Source organism: Vanellus vanellus, assembly GCF_965231255.1.
Source record: "Vanellus vanellus genome assembly, chromosome: 10".
Lineage (NCBI taxonomy): Eukaryota > Metazoa > Chordata > Aves > Charadriiformes > Charadriidae > Vanellus > Vanellus vanellus.
In genome coordinates, this window is record NC_138915.1 from 9,860,374 (window position 1) to 9,881,016 (window position 20,643).

Consider the following 20,643-nt stretch of genomic DNA (forward strand, 5'->3'; position numbering starts at 1 on the left):
TACAAAAATAAAACCTTTATTTGATCAATGGGCCTGCAGGCTGGAATCAGACCTTGCTTGTCTGTCCTGACAAAGGTCTAATCTTTTGCTGCCTTATGTCTTGAAGAGGCATTTATCCCCGTAACAGGCAGGTGCAAAACACCACCTTTCGAACACAGGAAACACTGCACACCCACGTACATTTGTCAGATCAGACAGTCAACCTTTTCTCCCTGTCACCTCCCCAACAGCGTGAAGCCTGCTTTGCGCTGATCTGGCAGTTCAAAGCAGATTTATAGTATATATCTACATCACAAGTGAACTCCTCTCATACCTAACCTGTGCCATGCCACCAGTGCAACGGTGGCCCACAAAACCAACCGCATAAACTAAGTACTTGAGCGTTGACTCATGCCAACCTCCTACTCAGCTAGCATAAAGCTAGCTCTGAGTTTTCCACATTATCTACCTTCAAGTTAATATAGACAGCTTTGGGATAATGCTCCTGAGGTGCCTTTCCCATGGGTGGCACCATAATGTTGTCACTGTAAAGGTGAATGGCCAAAAATTTGAACAACCCTGTTCTGCTGCGTTCAGGTGTAACTCACGGTGGACAAGGCGAGCCTCAGTGTTAAGGATCTGCTCTAGACTGGGAAGACCTAAGACTGCATTCTCCCACTCCCAAAGAGCCTTTTGCACTTCAAGCCCACACCAGGTCATCCTCAAATGACTCCAACGACTGATCTCGCTCTGCCTGTGTGTATACGGCTGGACGATGCACAAAACGCTGGGAAAACCATTTGTGCCTTTCTTCTGACCTTCCTGGAATTGTTGCTGAACGCTCGTGGTGGTACTGAGATGAGAACTGAGCTGATCACCTACCAAACCAGGAACGAGCTGTTCCCAAAGAACTACTCGGCATTTCCATTTTCTGGAGTAAGACTACATCTGGAGAGTCATGAGAACAAAGGACTAGTTGCTGCTTTTATGTATACCTAAAGTAATGCAGGGGTAACTCCTTTTTCTTTAATAACAGCAGCAGCAACATAAGTGGGGCTGCTGCCAATTTATACCAGTGTGGGAGGAAGAAGAATTCAATGAACTCAAATGAGATCAGAGGTCAGTGGAATTACCCCTTGATTTATTTTGATGTGAGAGCAGAAACTGGTTCTGCCTCCATTGAGAAAATGCTGATAAAAAGCTGAAAATGCAATGGCTCGGAAACTGCTAAGAAATTAATTGGTTTTATCCGTCCAAATCTTCATGTAAATAAGCAAAGTCTAAAGGAAAAAAACCCACCCAACCTACAGTTGTAACACGTTGCCTTTTTCAAAGCAGGCTATTACCCGTTCCTCACACGCTTCCAAAGGCTGCACGCCAGACGAGGGACAAAGGCCGCAGATACACATTTACACGTGGGTTAACTTTTCAATCCATTTTTTCATTTCAATAGAAATAATAAATCACCTTATCCTGGAGAAAGAAGCAGCTTGACACAAAACATACGGTGCTGGGCTATTTTTATAGCACACCTAAGACATATAGGGATTCATTTATTTACTCAGCTATTTAAAAGTGGCTACTCTTACTCATTCTTTGGACAGCTAAATGCCAGGTTGCTAAGTTACTGTTACTTGACATCATCTCCTCCCCAACGTGTTCCCACATTTGACAGGTTCACATGATTTACTAGGCCAGTCAGCTCGTTATTCACTTGTCCAATGACATCTGGATAATCATTTTAAATTCACATCATGTCCTCCCCAGCGAGCCCCCAGATTCCACATGAAAATATTTAAACCGCCTGTCAGCTACTAAGTGCATTTGTAACCACACTGGACAGCATACCTGTATTTTTCAAATTACAATTATTACAATTAGGTTTAGCATCGTTCTTCAATGTTGGTTTGTATTCTAGAAGAGAAAACAATTACTGAGGGGCAAATAATGGGCTGTATCTGTTACAGTCTAATTTTGCTCTGTGAACAGCTCGCCTCAACTATGGATGATACGTATTAAATCCATTAGTGCCTTCAATTGGCATGAGGAAGGTAATACTACACATAATTTGCCCAGTCAAGGGCATCTTCACCTGCTGATCAATTTACATATTCTCTAATGTCATTAGACATGAGCTAGTCATCAGAAGAATAGAAGACCATACAAATTAGAGACTTTGCTCATTTAACTCCAGTCATTTTTATACTAATTATAATCTGAGTTATATTTAGGATTTGTTTTGCTTCCGGACTAGAAAGCTTTTAATTAATATCACAGCTGTCCACATAACATCAGAAGTCCATCTAGTAACTCGATGCCTTACTACGGCGAATATGCACCTACAAGAATTCTTTTGTTCCTCTAAGCAGGGACAGATTTTTAGACAGAAGTGCCTGCCCAGATGGTTAGCAACACAGACACGAAAGCGTTGTGTGTACAGAGCAGAGCCTCACTTCTGCGGGATTACATGTAATCGATTGCCTAAGCACCTAGCCCAAAGTTTCAATTTACACTACAAGTCCTCAAGAAAATGTAGTTAAATAAAATTTCCTTTCCCATGTAATGCTGTATGCTTATCACCTCCTCACCCAGAGGTAAACCGATGCAAAGGGAGGTCCCTTCGGTGCCGCCTATAGGCAGAAAAAGGATCGCTGCTGGTTCGCACTCGGTGTCACACCTGCACACCCCCCTGTGCCTGCACCAGCACGACGGTTCACGTCACGCGCAATGACAGCAAGGCACACTGATGTAAAGCGCTGGCACGAGTGGCACGAGTAACAGCTTCAGAACGTTGGTTTTAAATGTCAGTTCTCCCGCCCCATCTGCACTTTGGATCACAACATTTCAATGAATTCATTTTTCAATGGCTGCATATAACAAGTGACAACTTAATTTAAATCCATATTAATAAAACGTGAATTACACACACACACGCTGCTGATTGCCTGTCTTCCGCGTTATCCGCACTTTCAAAGCTGTTATGTTGGTTTAAAGAAATAAGCCACATCAGTGTATTCACCTTTCAATTTGGTATTAGCAACCTGTATTAAATGCAAATCTCCGGTACTAACTTTACAGCTTTGCCTTAGCTGTTCAAGAGGGTTTTCTTTAATTATTATTATTTTTAACGACCTTCTCAGCCATCCTGGTTAGATAAGCAAAAGCAACAGGAGACTGGTCTGCCATTAACCTTTGGTTGCAGTACCGGGAACAGTCCTTAAAGCATTTCCACAAGATGACATAAGTGGCTAAGTGTTTCAGGAAATCTGAAGGACTGTGAAATTTTGTCTCCGAAGACTCAGGGGTCTGAATGGACTCAAGACCTTTCCCCTCGCTCGGTTGGAAATTTTTGACCATAAACTCAATTAAACCTTTTTTTTTCTAGGGGAAAAAAAAAACAACACAACATGACAGAGATTAGGAATTGCAAACCTCTACAATTACAAAAACCATTAATCAAGTTCAGCTTGAAAAAAAGAGCTCTGGAAAACCAGAGGTCACAGCTCTTAGCTTGGGTCCCTCTTCCCTGTAAAGTCTAGCAAAAAAACCCTACAAGACTTACTGTGCCTTTCTAGGGGTGAAATTGAATTAAGTCACTTAATCACCCAACTTTAAAAAGAAAGAAAAAGAGAAAACTTCAAAGCATGAAATGCTCTCAAGGGAGACTGGCAGGGCTGGGGCAAGGCAGGCGGCAGCACCCTTTCTCTGGCACTTTGGGGCACACAGCGCAGCGGCGGACATGGCCCAGATGAGAAACTGAAATTGCCAGTTGTCACCAAGGGTTTGGTTGGTCAAAACGCACGCTATTACATGCCCATCTGTCTACCTTCGGGACTTGACTGTCTTGTAATCCTTCATGTTTACCTCTGCGACATCCCTGACAGGACAGGAACGTTCATAGCCTATTTTTTGACCTGGGGAAGCTGCCATCAGGGAGCTGAGGTCCACGCTCCCAAAGGCTCTTCAGAGCCTACATAAATGGCCCCCAAAGGACAGAAAGTATCTGTCAGGGCTAGGAACTTAATCCAGGTTCTCAAAGCACAAATCGCTGCCGAAACCAAGGGTCGTTCTTTCATCTGGAGCAGACAGGCTGAATCTCCTGACACAGGGCTTCCACGGGGAGCCCGAATACTGCATTTTGACTACTGCTGGCCGGGCATCACATTCTCTTACTTTTTTTCTCTCCGTTGCCCATCATGTAGAATACGATACCCTGCATGCAGCCAAAACACATTTCCTGCTAGCTTATTCTGCATTATAAATTTGAGAAGAACAAAGTCACTGACAAACTCGGGTACTTCTACCTCCACACGTGCTTCAGCACCATACGAAGTTGAAAGCCTAAAACGCTGCCACTGAAGGCAACCAGTTGGCACTGGGGTTTGCCGAGCCTTTGACGGGCAGCCCCAGAAGCGGCTCTGTGATCTGTTGCTTTCATACACTCAGGGTCTTGCTGGCAGCCTGCAGCCAGCTTGCAGACAGGTTACAAGGAGGCTGCTGACAGCCTGGCAGTGCCCAGAGCTGCCTAATGCCATGCCAAGGGCATACTAAGCCACCCGCACTGTGTAACAGCACACAAACCTACCCAGTTGCACATGTGACGAGGGATCGTGCGCCCCAGAGGAACCACAGCCGAGGTCCCACGCTCACCTGCAGCACGCCAAGCCCCTAGCTGCTCCCTGGCATGGGGGGGTTCATATCCTCAAGATGGCTTTGGGCTACGCCTGAGGCTACGGCTGACAGGTTTGCTCCGCGGCTGCATGGCAAGGCTGGGCACTGAGGGTACCTCCAGGCATCTGCACCCGGCAGTCAAGAAAGATCTGCTGGTTTGTATCCCTTTTCTGGGTGCCCATTACGTGCCCTTGTGAGACAGATCCCCAGAGACGTGGAAACCTGCCAAACCCCTGCTCTGCCCACCCCAAGAGTCCCCCCGAGTTTAACAGCCCACTGGTGGCAGAAGGTGCTGCTGCGGCCGCAGGAACTCTGCAGTGCACCCCCATCCTCTGACGAGAACAGAAAGTCCTGCACCTATCTCAGCAGGTTTCTGAAGGAAACCCAGGACATTCTGCCTCTCTTGACCCAAATTACAGTCATGGGGTGGGGAAGAGGATCACTTCCTCGTGATTAGAAAAAATACATTTCTGCTTCCTGTGATTTATATGCACTGTTCCCACATTAAAACTGTCACCTGGATGACCTATCCCTGAAATTTGCTACATCACATTTCCTTTTGATGCTGTTTACTGAAAACCACTGCTTTCCCCAGCTAACAAGTCATTCATCCCAACCATAGTAAGAACCTAATTGAATAAACAGGGGCAGAAGACATCTAAAACGCACCAAGTATTTCGCACAGCCTTTCAACGTTTACTTTGCTTTTGCTCCCTTAGGAGGGGTAATAAACCCCTGCTCACTTTGAAGGTTGAAACTCAATTTTATTTATTTCCTTGCATTCATTGCTGCTGGGTGCACACGCAGATGCATACACCTCCGTCAGGGCAGGTCTGCGCCTGCGGGCTCGCCTGCTGCTTCAACATACTTCTGCAGCAACACTGGCAACCCCTAAGGTCATCGATAGCATCTCAAAATACTGCGCGTACACAAAACAGGAGCAAGTTTCCCAAACAATTTAACTCCTGATTACTGAGAAGCCTATTTTATTTTATAAGCAAGAATACGTCCATGCCTTTGCAAGCAAGTTGGCACTATTGCCACACAGGATTTCAGGTCTGGGTTAGTTTGGACCAGTTGCTCCTAGTGATAAGGACATGGATGGCAAAAATTCCCACTGAAATTTTATCCCCTCTACACCAAAAACCAGCAGGTTGGCTGGCAGTCCCAGGGAGGTAGCTCTGACAGATGCGAAACTCAAACCACGAGGATAAAAACCTAAATCTGAGATAGGGACTGGTGGGTTGCAAACCTGCTCCCAGAAAAATCTCACTGCCAACAGGGGACCCCAAAGTTGGGGTGTCTGAGGAAAAGCCCAATGTACACGTAAAGTAAGGCAGATTTGCATGCATACAACTTGTTGTGCACACTCCCCTTTTTCTTGCTAGATGATCTTGTGGCAATTAAGTCATGCTCAGTTTGGAGTGGTGGTTTTAATTTTCTGTATTCAACCACTGACCAGAGCTCCCAGAAAAAAAAAAACACCTGTAGGTCTTTAACAACACCATGAATGGTGAGCAACTGTACTTTGGGGGAAGAAGGAGGAAAACTGTAGGTCAGTCTGTGAGTGGGAGAATCAAGGCAACTCTACCTCAGTGTAGGAGAGACATGTCCTGGAGAGACTCCCGAAGACTGAGAGCTTAAAAAAGAACAGAATGTGTGTAAATCCTGGCCGAGACAAGCTGGCAGATGCAGAGTATTAAGTGAACTGACCTTACTCACCAAGGAGCACCTTGGGCCTACCACTTGGCTGTGTCTCTTTATCACAGACCCACTAATATGTTATTAACTACAGTGTTAAAGGCAGCCATATAACCCTTCTCCATGAAAGATGAACTAACAGCAGTACAATTATACAACAGATACAAAAGCAAAGGGTGTTACTCACCCGTAATATTTCTTCCACGCAGCTGGAGTCATTGGGAAGGGTAACCTAGGTTTAAAGAAAAAAAGAAACGTTTAGTCAGGTGCTGGATGCAAAGTTCAGCGACTACAACCACACAGGTGAACAGCCAACAAGCAACTGCCTCTGTTTGAGGGCTGCTGTACCCACGCTTGCTGCCTACCAAATTTTCCAGTTCAGATCAACGTAAATCATCAGCAGGACGCATTTTGTCAAAAGTTGTTTTTTCTCTTCCGCACTGCTTTGTGCTACTAACGACACTTTTGAAGCAATAAAGTACTCTGATTTCCTCACAGTTGAGAACTGACACTAGAATTGCCTGAAACTTCTGTAATTGAAGAGGATCCCACTGTTACTCCTATCGGCAGCCTTCCGAGAGAAGGGGAGGTTTGGTTTAACTTGCCGCACGCTGCAGCGAAGGACAGAGGTGATAAGTTTGGAGAAAGCTGTTATCATCACCTATCTTATCCTGCAGCTTAATAGGCTAACAGCCAAGACGGCTCTTAAAACTTAAACATATACTGTAGTAAAATACTGGTTGGACTACAAGGGCGGCTGCTGATTTTGTTGTCCCTCACTTCATCAGCCTGTTGCAGGTTAAGTATCCTCTGAAGACTGAACAGCACACAAGGATTCGCCTCGAGAGGCTTGACAGGTATCCCTTCTCTCCTTCAAAAGACGTGATGTATCTATGCACTAACCATGCCCATGCACACACACAGCGGTGCCTTCCGATTGAAAATAGTCGTTTAAAAGGCACTTAGAGCATTTGACGCAATCCCTCATTCCAAGGACATGAAAGAGCACAAAACCTCTAAATGCTGTGAACAATTACATAAACAACAGGCAGACACGACCCATACAATTCTGTAGCACTTGCAAGTAGTTATGAGGGGTTCTTATCATGGGGGTACAGCAGAAGGGGAAGAGACAATATTCAGGAAGGTACCAGAAAAAAGGTAAGTGCTTCATACCATAAATATTCAGTGAGACTTTTCTGCCCGACGCTTCTACCTTATTGCCCTTGGTAACCAGTTTGGTAAAAGACACTCATGACTAAACTTAATCCCTGTCATCCTAATCTGCTATAGAGCTTGACCGAAAGCACGGACCATGGCTTTCCTCCTGTATTTCAGCCAGCACTAAGCTTCAAGAATAAATCCACACAGCTGCAAAAGTCAAAGACCAGAAAGACCTATTAGATCACCAAGTTCATGCTCCGCTAATGTAGCACATCTTCCCCGTGTCTTCTGGTACTGTGGCTAGTCTGACCCAAAAACTGCAGGGAAATGGGTCTCCCATCCCTTCCCTTAATAAAATGTGGAGCAGCATTGTCAACTATTTGGCCCTTTTTTGTGATAACTGTTAAAATTTTGCTTTCGGTGCCACCTCAGCCATTTTGTAGAGCTCTTCCCACTACTCTCAGTAATTTATTACTTCCCTTCGCACTTACACCATGCATAGACACATGGAATTACACTCCACTTTTTTCAAATGCTGTATGTTCAACTTTTACGTTCTTTCCCGATAAACAAGATTTTCCACCCGTTTGGCTTATTTCGTCACTGTTCTCTGAATTTCCAGCAGTTCATCAATATCTTGGTAAAGAGTTACTCAAGTGAATATGACTACACTGCAGGGATATTAGAGATTTTAATCTACTTCAGCAACTGTAGATCATAATTTTCCATAATATCACTTAAAAACATTCAAGCAACCAAAAAAGACCCTTTCCTTTTGTTCCCAGTACTCAGCTCAAATTCTACCTGAGAAACCTAGGCTGTGAACCTCCAGCGGATGGTCAGCATTAACTGCACTGGGCAGGCAGTCCACCCTCGTGCTGCATGACTGGATATTCCAGCACTTCACTGCCCTTCCTTCAACCCCCCGCCTTTCACTTAAAACACTTTTTATCCTCTCAATACCTGTATTTGCCAATCTGTGTTTTCGATACCTCATACCAACTCCCCATTGAGAGAGGAACATAGTTAACTTTAACCAAAAGATTAGCAAGCATGGGTATTACTGCAACGTGCAGTGGGATACTGGGAGTACATATGTCTCTAATACACTCCTGATTTTTTTCATTGAGAAATTAGTATGTTGGAATACGAGAAAACAAAACAAATACTCCCCAAATACGCTTGCAGTGTACACACCAACCACAAAATCTCTCACAGCAGTAACAGGAGCAGCCCAAAATCCAGCCGAGTGAGTCAGACTGGGAAGACCGAGAGCAGCAGAGATACAGAAGTCCTCTCTTTATTTAACACCCCTCCCTACCATTACACATGCCATTTTCTATGGTTAGCTGCGACACCATGTGTATTTCTTTGTTTGGAAATGCCGTAATTGTGATAATTGTGTCCCTGACTATTAACACAGGGCAGAGCATGTTCTTACTTGTTTCACAGTTCTCTCCCAATTCGCAGCCCTGTTTAAGTTTATGTTACTTCAGAACTAATGATGATAATAACAATAAACATACCATTTTACTTTAATAAAGCCCGCTATATATTATGCAATCACAACCAGCTTCTGCTGGCAGCACTTGCTAATAACTTTAAATGCTCATGCATCAATTTAATTGTGTTAATGGCAAAGAAGCGATTTTAATGGCTTGACAGAACTTTTGTTCCCTTTGGCATCGCTTTGTTTTGAATCACTGGTATTAAAGTAATGCAAGATGTCAAAGTGCTGTGACTGTCATATAGGGAGATCCAAGTAGGAGCTAGCACAAAGAGGAAAACATTTAGATTGATGCAAACATTAAAAGAATAATTATTACAACATGGCTATCAGAGAGAAGATCAATGTAAGAGTCTTTTAGTACATTACTATTAATGGATTTCTAAAGAAATGAGACCATTTTTCTAAATTCATGCTACAGTTGCACATTCTAAGAGACTTGAAAGGCACGGATCTATCCAGTCTATCCTGGAAAAAAAAAAAAAAAAGGAAAAAGCAACCTCTCAACCTCTCAGCCTTTCGAAGTGTGAATCAAAAATTACAAGTTTAATTGTCCATAAACACTTGCATTCAGCTAGCAAGTGCAAGCAGGCCCACATGGCACACCGTGGCATCCAAGCACAGATTCATCAGGACAGAACGAAACAGAGCAGATACAATATTCATCACCTCCTTGAGTACTAGCGCTGTAACAAATGTTATTAGAATTGCCATTAATAAAATGCCACGTTCCTCCTGCAGTTTAGTCGTGATTGGACATCCATCCCATACTACTACTTTCCTAACCTAATAAAAATCAAGTAGTTCAGGACCCATGATGTGACTCTCCACCCTCTCTCCTTTTCAGCTTTCATCAGTAATCAGATTCTAAAAAGGAGGGCGCAGCTTGCATTTGTGCACACTTTTGGTGCTCTTCTTCCTTTGTGAGCAACACAGTCTAACTCAGCCGAAAGGACAGATTCCAGGAATTTGGCTTCCGTTAGACCGTGCAGTTGCATTTCACATGATGAGCACTTCTCCCGGCCGGCAGTGTGTTCATGAACCTCAGACCAAAGAACAGCGAATATTACGTAAGCTGCAGACAGACGTCCTGAGGTAATAAAACTTCAATCAAAACAAAAAGATTTCACAACAGCTACATGCTACACTGAACTAATTTTCCAATTTCATTTTAATCTGGCAAAGCTCTTCTGCATCAAACCGCCTCATATTTACGTTTAAATATTGCTTGCTTAAAAAAAAGGGGGGGAAGAAGAAAAAAGGAAAGGTCAGATGGTCAAAATATTACCCTAATACGAGGCAGCGTTATAAGGCTCTTCACGTTTCAGTCTCACAAGACAGAGAAAGGAACTTAAATGATGTGGAACCAAAGGTTTAATGTATGGCTCGGATGGCTCAGTGCTAAACTTTAAAGAGAGGGAAGGAGGGCAGAAACCTAAGAGTGAGGGAATAGTCGCCTTTAATGTTATGCAGATCAAATGACATTGGCTGAACGGTTACAATATCTGATGAGCCATGTTGATCTAACCTTCCATTTATTCATTCAACAGTTCCCTGACCACTCGTACCTCCCGGACAATTTATAACCTGCATGAGATCAGATTTTGGTTTTGCAGCACAGAAAAATCATATAAAGTCTCTTTTCCCTGTAATTTACATCCAACAGCAGGTATTTCTCAAAATTGTTGGCAACAAAAATCTTCCAGCAGACTTGTCGGAATAGTTCAGAAAATTCAAATGTAGTGTCAGAAAGCAGAAATACACAATGAGTAACATCTTTGCCAGAACTGACCGACTACATTTTCATCTGGATGGACTGTTCGTGAACAATCCCTCTGGCTTTATTGATGCACAATTGGCATTCAACAAGTAATCTCTTCTTCCTATCTTTGTTTTATTGGAAAGATAAATGTAGCATGTTAAACGAATGTAGGAACCCACTCTCAGCTCTTGCACATAAGCACCTATGTGCTTATACATCAAGAGCTCAGCTTTCATTGTCATCTTTATCAAGGAATCCATTTTGACTCTGGGGAGATGAAGCTCATACTGCTGGGTACTCCTTCGAACACAAATTGATTTTTCACTTGCTAGCATGAAAAGATCCTATGCATGAGCCTTGATTGATCATTTCCAGTGCGCACTACACCGTGATAAGAGGAAAACACTTAGCAAACCAGAAGCAGCAAAACCAGGACTGGCAGCAGAAGCCTCATCCTCTGAATGCCCCCAGCTCCTTCCAGGCTTCTTATTAACAGAGGGAGCTTTTTTTTTATTAATACAAATGAGAAATAGATCGGGCAGTACTAAGAATAGCAGGGTTTCCAGATACAAGACGTTGGACTAGATGACCTCTGAACATCCTTCCAACCTATGCGAACCTATGATTCAATTTTTTGCAATACGTTCACTACAAATTTGAGAAGATGCAATACTTCACCTGCACTTAAACGGAGTATACACCCACGCCTTACCAGCACCAGCTTTCCGTTGAGTGCCATCAGTGTTTCCTCGCGTGCTCAGGCTTCATTTTCCTTCTTCAGTCATTCCCTATGTTTATTCTGGACTTGCCCCTTTTCAGACTGCCATCGCACTACACGTTTCTCCTGCTGAGGAAGACGGCTTCACATTTGCTTGAGGTAAACTTCACACCACTGCTCAGAGCCCGCTGTTTAAGCCTCCCTGTGTTGTTTCACAGTTCATGCTTTTGTCCATTTCCTATTTTGCTAATATTTTGTCCCCAAAGGGTCATTCATGTTAAAGACACCTGAAATAGACGTCAAACTAATCTCACTAGCTGGGAGGATCTTGGCTCTTCCTTACTAACTTTAGTGCAAATGCGCAAGAATGGGAGCAGCAAAAGAGCAAAGAATGAATATTGCAACCTAAGTGGTATTTTTTTTTCCGCTGTATTTGATATTCATGAGGTTATCACCAACATATATTAGGACCGTACATTTGGGCTCTGGAGGAAACTGAATGAAGTCAAACACGGTGGTATTCAAAAAAAACCAAATAAAATCGCTCCCTTGGCATTCAAATACATGTATGTGTTTTTTCACAGGCTTATTAATTCTCAAGGGAGCCATTTGTGGGGCCCAAATAATGTATATCCACTGTTTTCTTCTAGTACCTCCACCATCCTGGAACCAAAATACCATGAGAAGACTACGTTTCCCATTATTTAAACCCCCAAAATATCTCCCGGGGCTTATTAAGAGGTCTGTGAAAATACATACTTGATAAATATACAAAAAATTGAGAGAGAAAGAATAACTGTTGCCTAAAACAAAATACAGAGAGGTGGTCCTCTGTTGCCCCTGTACAAATACTGCAGAAGCAGTTGTGTCAAATAGGCATTTAACGGAAAACCTGAAAACATGAAAAAGTTTTAGGAGCAGACCGAGTTAATTCATTTGTTAAGCTGAGACAGCCTGGCCTGCGCTCAGCGCTGCTCTTCCAGTGGTGGATGGAGAAGTTTATGCCTCTTCCCTCGAGTAAAGCACATTATCTAGGAAAAACAACTTATCGTGTGGTCCAAACCGTGACTGAATCGGACTCCCGCTGACTTTAGTGAACTTCCCAAAAGGTCTCTACTTCAGAAGCCCAAACTGCCCACAGTGGGTACCTTTAGCTTCACTCAAAAGCCAATGACTCGAATACGCTCCGCTCCAGTCACCGAAGAGCTAGACAGAACAGTGCAGTTACACAGGGTCGGGGCGCCCGCAAATCGGAAAGAATTATAGTTTGATTTCCCTACAAAGAATTCAGCTAACATCGACCTCCCAGTCAGAGCAACCCCAACTGCAAGGACAACGTTTTTTCACTGGCATTTCGTTCTGCTACAGCAATTTTTAAACCAGACTGACCTGAATGTGACAATTATATTTTTCTTGTTCTTCCCAGCGCATGCTGTATTTAGCCCATTTTTTCTTTTTTATTTCTTTGATGTTTTCTTTTAACAATACCATTTCAATGTTGATCAGCATGAAACAGTCTCCATGAAAGCACAATATGCTGATGTTCAATTTAAACTCAATGGTTCTCCATTATTTTCATGCAGCAAATTGCCAAACTCTATTAGAGAGAGAAGCCTGATAAAGTGATCTCTCACTTCAAGGTCTCCTGGGAGTTTTTTAATGTAGGTAAGGCTGCACATTTTACTTATGGAATATTCTGAATGCAGTATTTTAGAAGCTCGCCATGATGATAATACCAGAGTAACTGGTAACGTCAGTATTCAGCCAGGCCCCAACAAAAGTGGCATTTGCAGTACTTAATTTCCGACTAAAACACTGGCTTGCATAAAGGCTGTTACAACCCTTTAATACTGACAAAGAGCAAGGAAATTTGGAACTTCACGTTTCTTTTTTTTTCTTTCTTCTTTCCTTTCTCTCTCTCTGTCCCTCCTCCTCCAATGACTGCAAGTACTTATTTACTTATATAAAATAAGTGCATTTTCTTATGCGCCTTGGTATTTCCACCTTATTCTAGAAGAGGTTACGTTATACATTTCCATTAAATTGATGATAAAAGGCACCCTGACCTAAAATGCCACTGTGTGCACTTGTCCACTTGAAACATCAAAGCCTGACTAACAGACTATGCGACCCTCTGGTGCGGTGAGATAGACGGTGCGGCAGAAATAAAGATCAAGTGTCTGTTTCTTGTCTTACTTTTACCAGTGTGAATGAAATCTAACTCCTCGGAAGACAATGAAGCAGTGTAAGTACAAAAGGAGCGCTGAGGGAGTTTGGCGTCCAAGTCCACTCGCCCTCAGTTAGGGGGATGTAAATTAGACACCATATTTATTCTCAGCGTAAGCCGTGGAGTAGAACCCCTTGGAAATCATTCAGCATCCCTGTACTGCTCAGACATAGCTGTCTAAATTTAATACAACTTGGAATTGGATCTCCTTTAAATCTATTTCACGTTAGCGGAATTTGGTGTCTGTTCCCAGCACGCGCCAGCAGGAGAGCGAGCAGCGTCAGGCAGGAGTTGTGTAACGTCCTGCTAAAATAGTAGCAGCGTCGCCAGGTCAGAGCACGGCCTTTTTGACACGACTAAAACTCCGCTGATGTCAGCGAAGTTGCATCACTGTAACCTGAAGCATTATTTTGACCTCATGAATTCAGACTGCAACATTTCTTTTGAGGTTTTGAAGAAGAACCTTTCTAAGCATCTGTTTACATCTGACAGTGCCTTTACTGTAGCCACGAGAACGCAGCGGGTGACTGCGCCCGTTATCTGTTCCACTTCTTTTTTTAAAGCAGGTATGAATGTCCTCACTGAAAAATGTACTCCGGGGTTTAATTTGTACAGTAGTTTGCACAGCTGCAAGGCCAATGCTGAGGCCCAAATTAATTGCTCGGAGCTTGTTTGCGAAGTAGTTGTTTTCATGCGCCCCTCCACCGCAGTCACAACTCGCAGATCGCGTCCTCAGACTGCCTTCGAAACGGAGGGCCAGAATTCAAAGGGCAAGGTCATGGTCTTGCCCAGGGGGAAGCGAAACAAATGTATTTTGAAATATCTAAGGGTTTAAATACCAAGCGTAACTGTCAGCATAACTAGTCCACACAAATACATTCTTTTACATAAACATCTACCAAATAAATGAAATTCCTATCTGAAATAAAAACACTTTTTTTCTTTTATTAATAACAACAAAATAGCACAATTTATGATTATGTCTTTATTGGGCGTGGATCCAAATTCAGACTATATTAAGAGCCAGATCTTATGCTCATTAAATAGTAAAACACATGATTACCCCAACTGCCAGCGAATGTCATGGTTATCATGCAAAAGGGGAGCTAAAAGAACACTTTTGGGGGGCTGTACGGAACCTAGAACAAAGAAAATCTGATTTGGAACGGGATCTTTATGGCCTCCCTTTTAGTTACATTTCTAATTAAAATGCTTTGATCTATTAATGCCAAGAGACCCTGCTAAATGTATTCAATGCAGAAGTCGCATACTTTTCCTGAGCTCCCCAAATCTCTTAGATCTGCGTGCACTTATGCTGCGTGCAGTTAAACCGCTCGCTAAAATGAAAAGATATCTAAGAATAACTCACTTCCATTAGATTTATAAATCACATTAATTAATTCTACATCTCCAGTGGTGTAGAGACCAAACTCTAATGCGAGATCTAATTAAAGAAAAGGGAAAAAAAAATTGGAATAGAAACACAGAAGTAACTGTTTAGCCTCAAATTAATGAGGCGCTATGCTAAGCAAGAATGTCCATAAATCCCTAATGAGGATTTTAAACACATTAAAACTTCCTAATACAAAGTGTTTGCCTTCCTTTTATCCAATAACAAATAAGCCAATAATTTTCTGCCTCTAAATGACACTATTAACTGTCATGGCATGTTTTATTTGACAAACCCTCCATTCAAATACAGTAAAACCAATTAATTTGCCTGCTGTGAAATGTGTTTCTTGATAGCTTTTATGTGATTTTTCTCCTCAAAGAAATGTAAATAGGAGGTCAATGTAGGTGCCTGATTTTGCTTAAAAATATGCCGCAATAACTATAGATTTTCTAGTCAGTTTGCATTTCAAATGAATTGAAAGATAACCTCCATTTTCAGGTCATCAATCACATAATGGTCTCCTGATAAGTAAACAGTTACAGAGTAATAGTTTTATTACTAGGGAAATGGTCCCATATTTGAGCCGTGATAGTTGCAAAATTACCACTTTGTTCTGTTATAAATAACGGATCGCAATCAGGGTGCTTGGCCTCTCTGCCTTCCCCGGCAGCCCGGCGAGGGCCGTGCCGCCCCACCAGCCCCACGCGGCACCGCGCGCCGCAGCCCCGCTCCGCCGGCTCCGCACCATGGCCAAGCTCTACGTCCTTCAAGCGTGAGGATGGCGATGCGCTACCGTTTCGGGGGTTTTTTGGGTCAGAAAAAATCTACAGAACAAATAAAAGGTAATTCTGCGGTTTCAGTGGTCCCCTGGGCCCCACGTAGTAGATCTCAGCAGAGAAAAGCAAGACTGTGTTAGGACTGCCCCGCAACTAAGGCGCATCTGAATCTCCGAAGCTCTTCTAAGGTTTTGTCGCCGGGGAGATCAGCCTACTAAAAAGTACACATTTTATACTTAAGAAACATTCTTTTCTCAGTCTGTGCCCACTATGTGAACTGAATCGCACTGTAAATTGAAGGCAAACCAGAGGATAATGCATGGCATGCCATGCTTTATGGGGCCTAACTGAATGCCAATTAATCTTTACAACATATGTACGGTTCCATCAGCTCTTGCATTGCATCATGATCACATGGAGACTGTGGTTTCTTTGCCTTAAGACAGAAACACAACTTGGAAAAAACCCATGACACACCACATACACACACACAGAGAAGGAACAGGGAATGAAATAAAACAAATACGTCTACCAGCGCTGAAAAGGACATAACTGCTCACTTATTTAATCATCTGCAATAGATTACCAACCAGAACTGGATAATTTGCGGAGCATACCATGACATACATGATTTCCAATTTGCACTATCTTGTACTTGTGTTTCTTCTTGAAATAAGCTGAGAAAACCTGCAACCGCGCTGGGAAGAGCAGTGCCAAGGCTGCCTGACCCCTGCGGAGGACCAGTGAGAAGCGAGGCTGGGACAAATCAAAGGCAGTGAAAGTGCTCTGCAGCTCTGTTAGCCACTGTCCCCATCACTGCGCCACACAGCCCCAAACCCTTATTCGGTCCTTTTTCCCCCAGCAGAAATTCCTGTTCCTATTGCTAGAAATTTTTGCCGTAGTGACCTTTCCGCAGGGATGTCTGGAGAAGCAATTTATATTTATATATTATTATCATGTAAAATTATACAAGTATGTATCCAAATAAGAGAAAAATGCATTATGCAAATAACTGTATTTTGCTCCTTAACTACAATCCTATTTAATAAGCTTAGGAATTGAATTGCAGCATTTTCAAAAAGTAAATTGAAGAGACCCCTTGTCTTGCCTGAACAGTGAGAAAAACACGTTCTTTCTACACACTCTCAGCTAATAAAAATTCCCAAATTAAACTTTAAAAAATATTTAAGTGAGAACTATGCTTGACACAGTCAAATATCAGGAAATCAATTTCATGATGGATACAAGCTTTTGAGCTTAAGATACTGCGCAGAGTAACCTGTATTTTGCTCATTTGGCAATCCAGCCTTCCTGAGGCTTGAACTAAGCTCCACCTCACCGAAATGCAGCTGTCTGCGTCTAATTTTGCTGATAAAATGTAAATAAAAAATTATTTATATTTTCGCAAAGGATCTGATACGATATCCCCCATCAACAACTTTTACATCTATTTCTTAATCGAGACATTGAATTGGGCTAAGACCACCTGACATTATTTCACTTCTGACCTTTTCAACTGTCAAAGCAGACAGATTTTTATCCTACAAGATTCGAGCCAAAGCCTCAAAGGTGCAGTGCCAGAGCATTAATCCATTTCACTAGACAGTCATTGAAATTATAATTGAAAGTTCAACTTACTTTAGCATTTTATGCTGAAATACTTCTGGCAGCCCAGGGCAGAAAGTTGAAATCTGGTTTCCAATGGAGACCATTTCCAATGGTTTCTAAATGTTGGCAGTGAAATTCCTTATTGTCAAAGAGATCAGCAGACGCCGGCTTCCATTAATTTACTTTCTGTGACTGCTGCTCACTTCAGGAAGCCTTTCTTTACCTAAGGATGCTGACCTGCTGGCCGGATCCCATCAGAAACGGACCAGGAAAGACACTGATTTATTAGGAGACCGGGGACACTCCAGGGAAATCCCCTACAGCAGCCGGGGCAGATCCCATCCCTCCATTTATTCTGACTGATGCCATAAGCAGAAAACCAAATCTGCACGGCAGACAGCACGGATCCGTAAAAGCTCCAAACTCAAGCTAAATAAACTGACCCGCGCGTATTACATGGTCAAGAGTAACTCCAGAATCTGAAGGATCGGCAGACAGCTTTGTCTCTTCACCAACAGGTTGTCATAAAGGAAAAAGGACTTTTGAATCTGAAAATAACATGACCATTTTAAGTAGTCAGTGGGCTGTAAATCCTTTGTTCTGGTATTCTGGAGCTGCCCAGAGGTCTTTGGCCAGGAAGTTCCCTATAAATGACAGTTTATTATTCTTAGACTAATCTCAAAAGCTATCTAAACAAGCATTTGAGTTAACTTGGAAGACGTGTTTCATTAAAACCTAAATGTCTTTTTTCTTCATTTTTACAGTTGGGGCTGACTAGTAAGTCTTGGCATCTTATGCAAAGGCCAAAAGTTTCCTTTTTGGGAGCAGGAAGGGGGAACAGGGAACTAGAGATCTAATATCTATTATGCAATGATGGGCCATTCTATCAATGTTTTCAAGACTACTGTTTGCTCTATAAATTATTCTGTCTATATCTGCACAAGGTCCCTTAAATCCTTAGTGCCAGGATATTAGCCCCTTAATTCAAAGCACTGAGAAATAATGCTGCAGCAATGCATGAGCAATGGGAAGAAAAGAGCCCTGAAGACCACATTAACTGGGTATGTGTTGGGTCTCCTTGAGGCGCAGCGATCTTAAAGCTCAGCTCTCAAAGTCAGACCATTAAGGCAAGGAGAAAACAGACTGGCTCCTAGGCAATGCACATCTCACAGAAGGGCATCCGAGACAAACACCAGAATTGCACTATACCTTAGGGACATCAAGAGTGACATTAGCAAACCTTCTGTACCCTTGGAGAGGGTGTCTTGGCACTTACTGCTTCAGCTCCTTTAATTACTTGGCTGTTACCAGCCCTATGCGAGATGTCCGTCTCCTACTCTGCATGTGTGTATGTGCGTGGAACTGAGTGTATATGTATTCCTCCTCCCCCTTCTTCCTACTTAGATGTTAATGGCAAAGATGATCTACTGATCCATGGACTGCTGCTGGTGTTATTTCACACACACAGTGCGACCTCTCCTACGGTAGATCCGTTTGTATCCAGGTCCGGATGCAGCACCGGAGGGTATCGCTCTTTGCATCCCTGTCTGGACTACTGCCTTCAATCTAGTTTGCTGCACTGTACTCAATCCACATACTCTGCCAATGATCCAACGCACAACTGCTGTTGCCTACAATGGGATCAAGGACACAAGCCCTTTACTAGTCAGCTTTCACAGAAAATGTATCAATTGCAAACAGTTTTATTTAACAAACTTTACAATAATTATTCTGACCAATAAATATTCTGACAAAATAAAATAATTTTGAAACTGCATAGACAGAGAGGATTTAGGAATTTATGTTTTCACTTTGCTAGAGGTGTACCGCAACTTCAGACAAGTTAATTAACTTCTGGGTTTCTTTGTTTGTGCATCTGCATAAATCAAATAAGCAATGTATAGCTACCCACCACCCAGTTATAGTAGGAAAGTAGTGGTTTGGAGATCCTCAGCAGGACAGTGTCATATAGGAGTGACATATATACACAAAGCTGTATACAACTGGAGATTTCCTGACTGCTGTAAATGTCAATCCTCAATAAATGGTTTGACCTTTTTTATCTATTATTTCCATTTTATAACTGAAATCAGGTCTGACACACTGAGCACTTCAGGCGAATAAATGCAGCTTGGGGATGACTTTGCAGTCTCATGTCTCACATCACACCCTTGAAATGCAATGATCTCCCCAGAAATACAATGCTGTCGTGGTACTTAAGCCCCAAGGACCTCCCAGCATCCGTTTGCTGGCTGACCTAACAAGCCCATGAGCCCATTATCAGCATGTCTCTATAAGCCAAGCAGGCTTCTTTTAGTGGAACTGCTTAAAGCATATAACAGCTTGATCTTAGAGAAGTTATTCTTTAGGCATTTAACTGAGATCTTCCATGGGCAGAGTCACCTTCTGCATGAACCTACTTCTGCGCTGACTACACAGAGAGGCCAGGGACAGCACTCTGCTTAATCGGGGCATCTCAGTTAAAGACTGAAAGTTAGGTGAATTAAATATGGATCACAAAACCCACAATTGTACTGCAGCTCATGTGCCAGGCTGAACTCACAGTGCAGAAATGGAAACAGATGGGGAATGAATTCCCCATCAGACAGTGGCTTGGGGATCTGAATGCAAGACCGAGAGCCAACCACTCTTGTCAAGCTAGACAATGAGCGATTTGTTGTCTAATGATAATTTTGAATTGGAGAGAGGAAGGGAAATTGCTTTGATTTGGACTAAAACAACATGTTAAAAACTTTTCAGAAAGCTGAAAATTTGAAAGTGTTCATTTTGTGTTGATTTAAAAAAACTTCACTCTGACAAAAATGGAGGTGTCTCCTACTGATTCCAATCTGGTAAAACGCTTTCCTTAAGAAAATAAAACAAAAACAATGTCAGGAGCTCCAGAAAGAAACAGCATAGAACGTGTTGTAAAAAATGGAAATGCCTAAATGTCTGCTTCTGAATTTCATAATTTCCCAAAATTTGTAAAACCCAATAAAATAAAATAAAAAAAAACATTAATAGGAGTGAGTGGCAGTGCTGCTAAATTCGATCTTGCACTGTAGAAACTGTGTCCCCCTGGTTGCAGAGCTGTGGGGCTGAATTTCAGGCTTCCCTCTCCCACAGCCTTCCTTCCC

The 20,643-nt window shown here is 42.6% G+C and overlaps 1 protein-coding gene across 1 annotated transcript in view; it reads right to left on the reverse strand.

The window, feature by feature from the left end:
- The window catches only part of AFF2 (ALF transcription elongation factor 2), a gene marked incomplete at its 5' end in the record, with an annotated part of 339,688 nt that overhangs the window by 146,850 nt on the left and 172,195 nt on the right, over window positions 1-20,643 (reverse strand). The window contains one exon of the mRNA XM_082488379.1: window positions 6,539-6,583. Within this exon, the coding sequence (XP_082344505.1) occupies window positions 6,539-6,583 (45 nt within the window). The remainder of the gene's footprint in view (window positions 1-6,538; window positions 6,584-20,643) is intronic.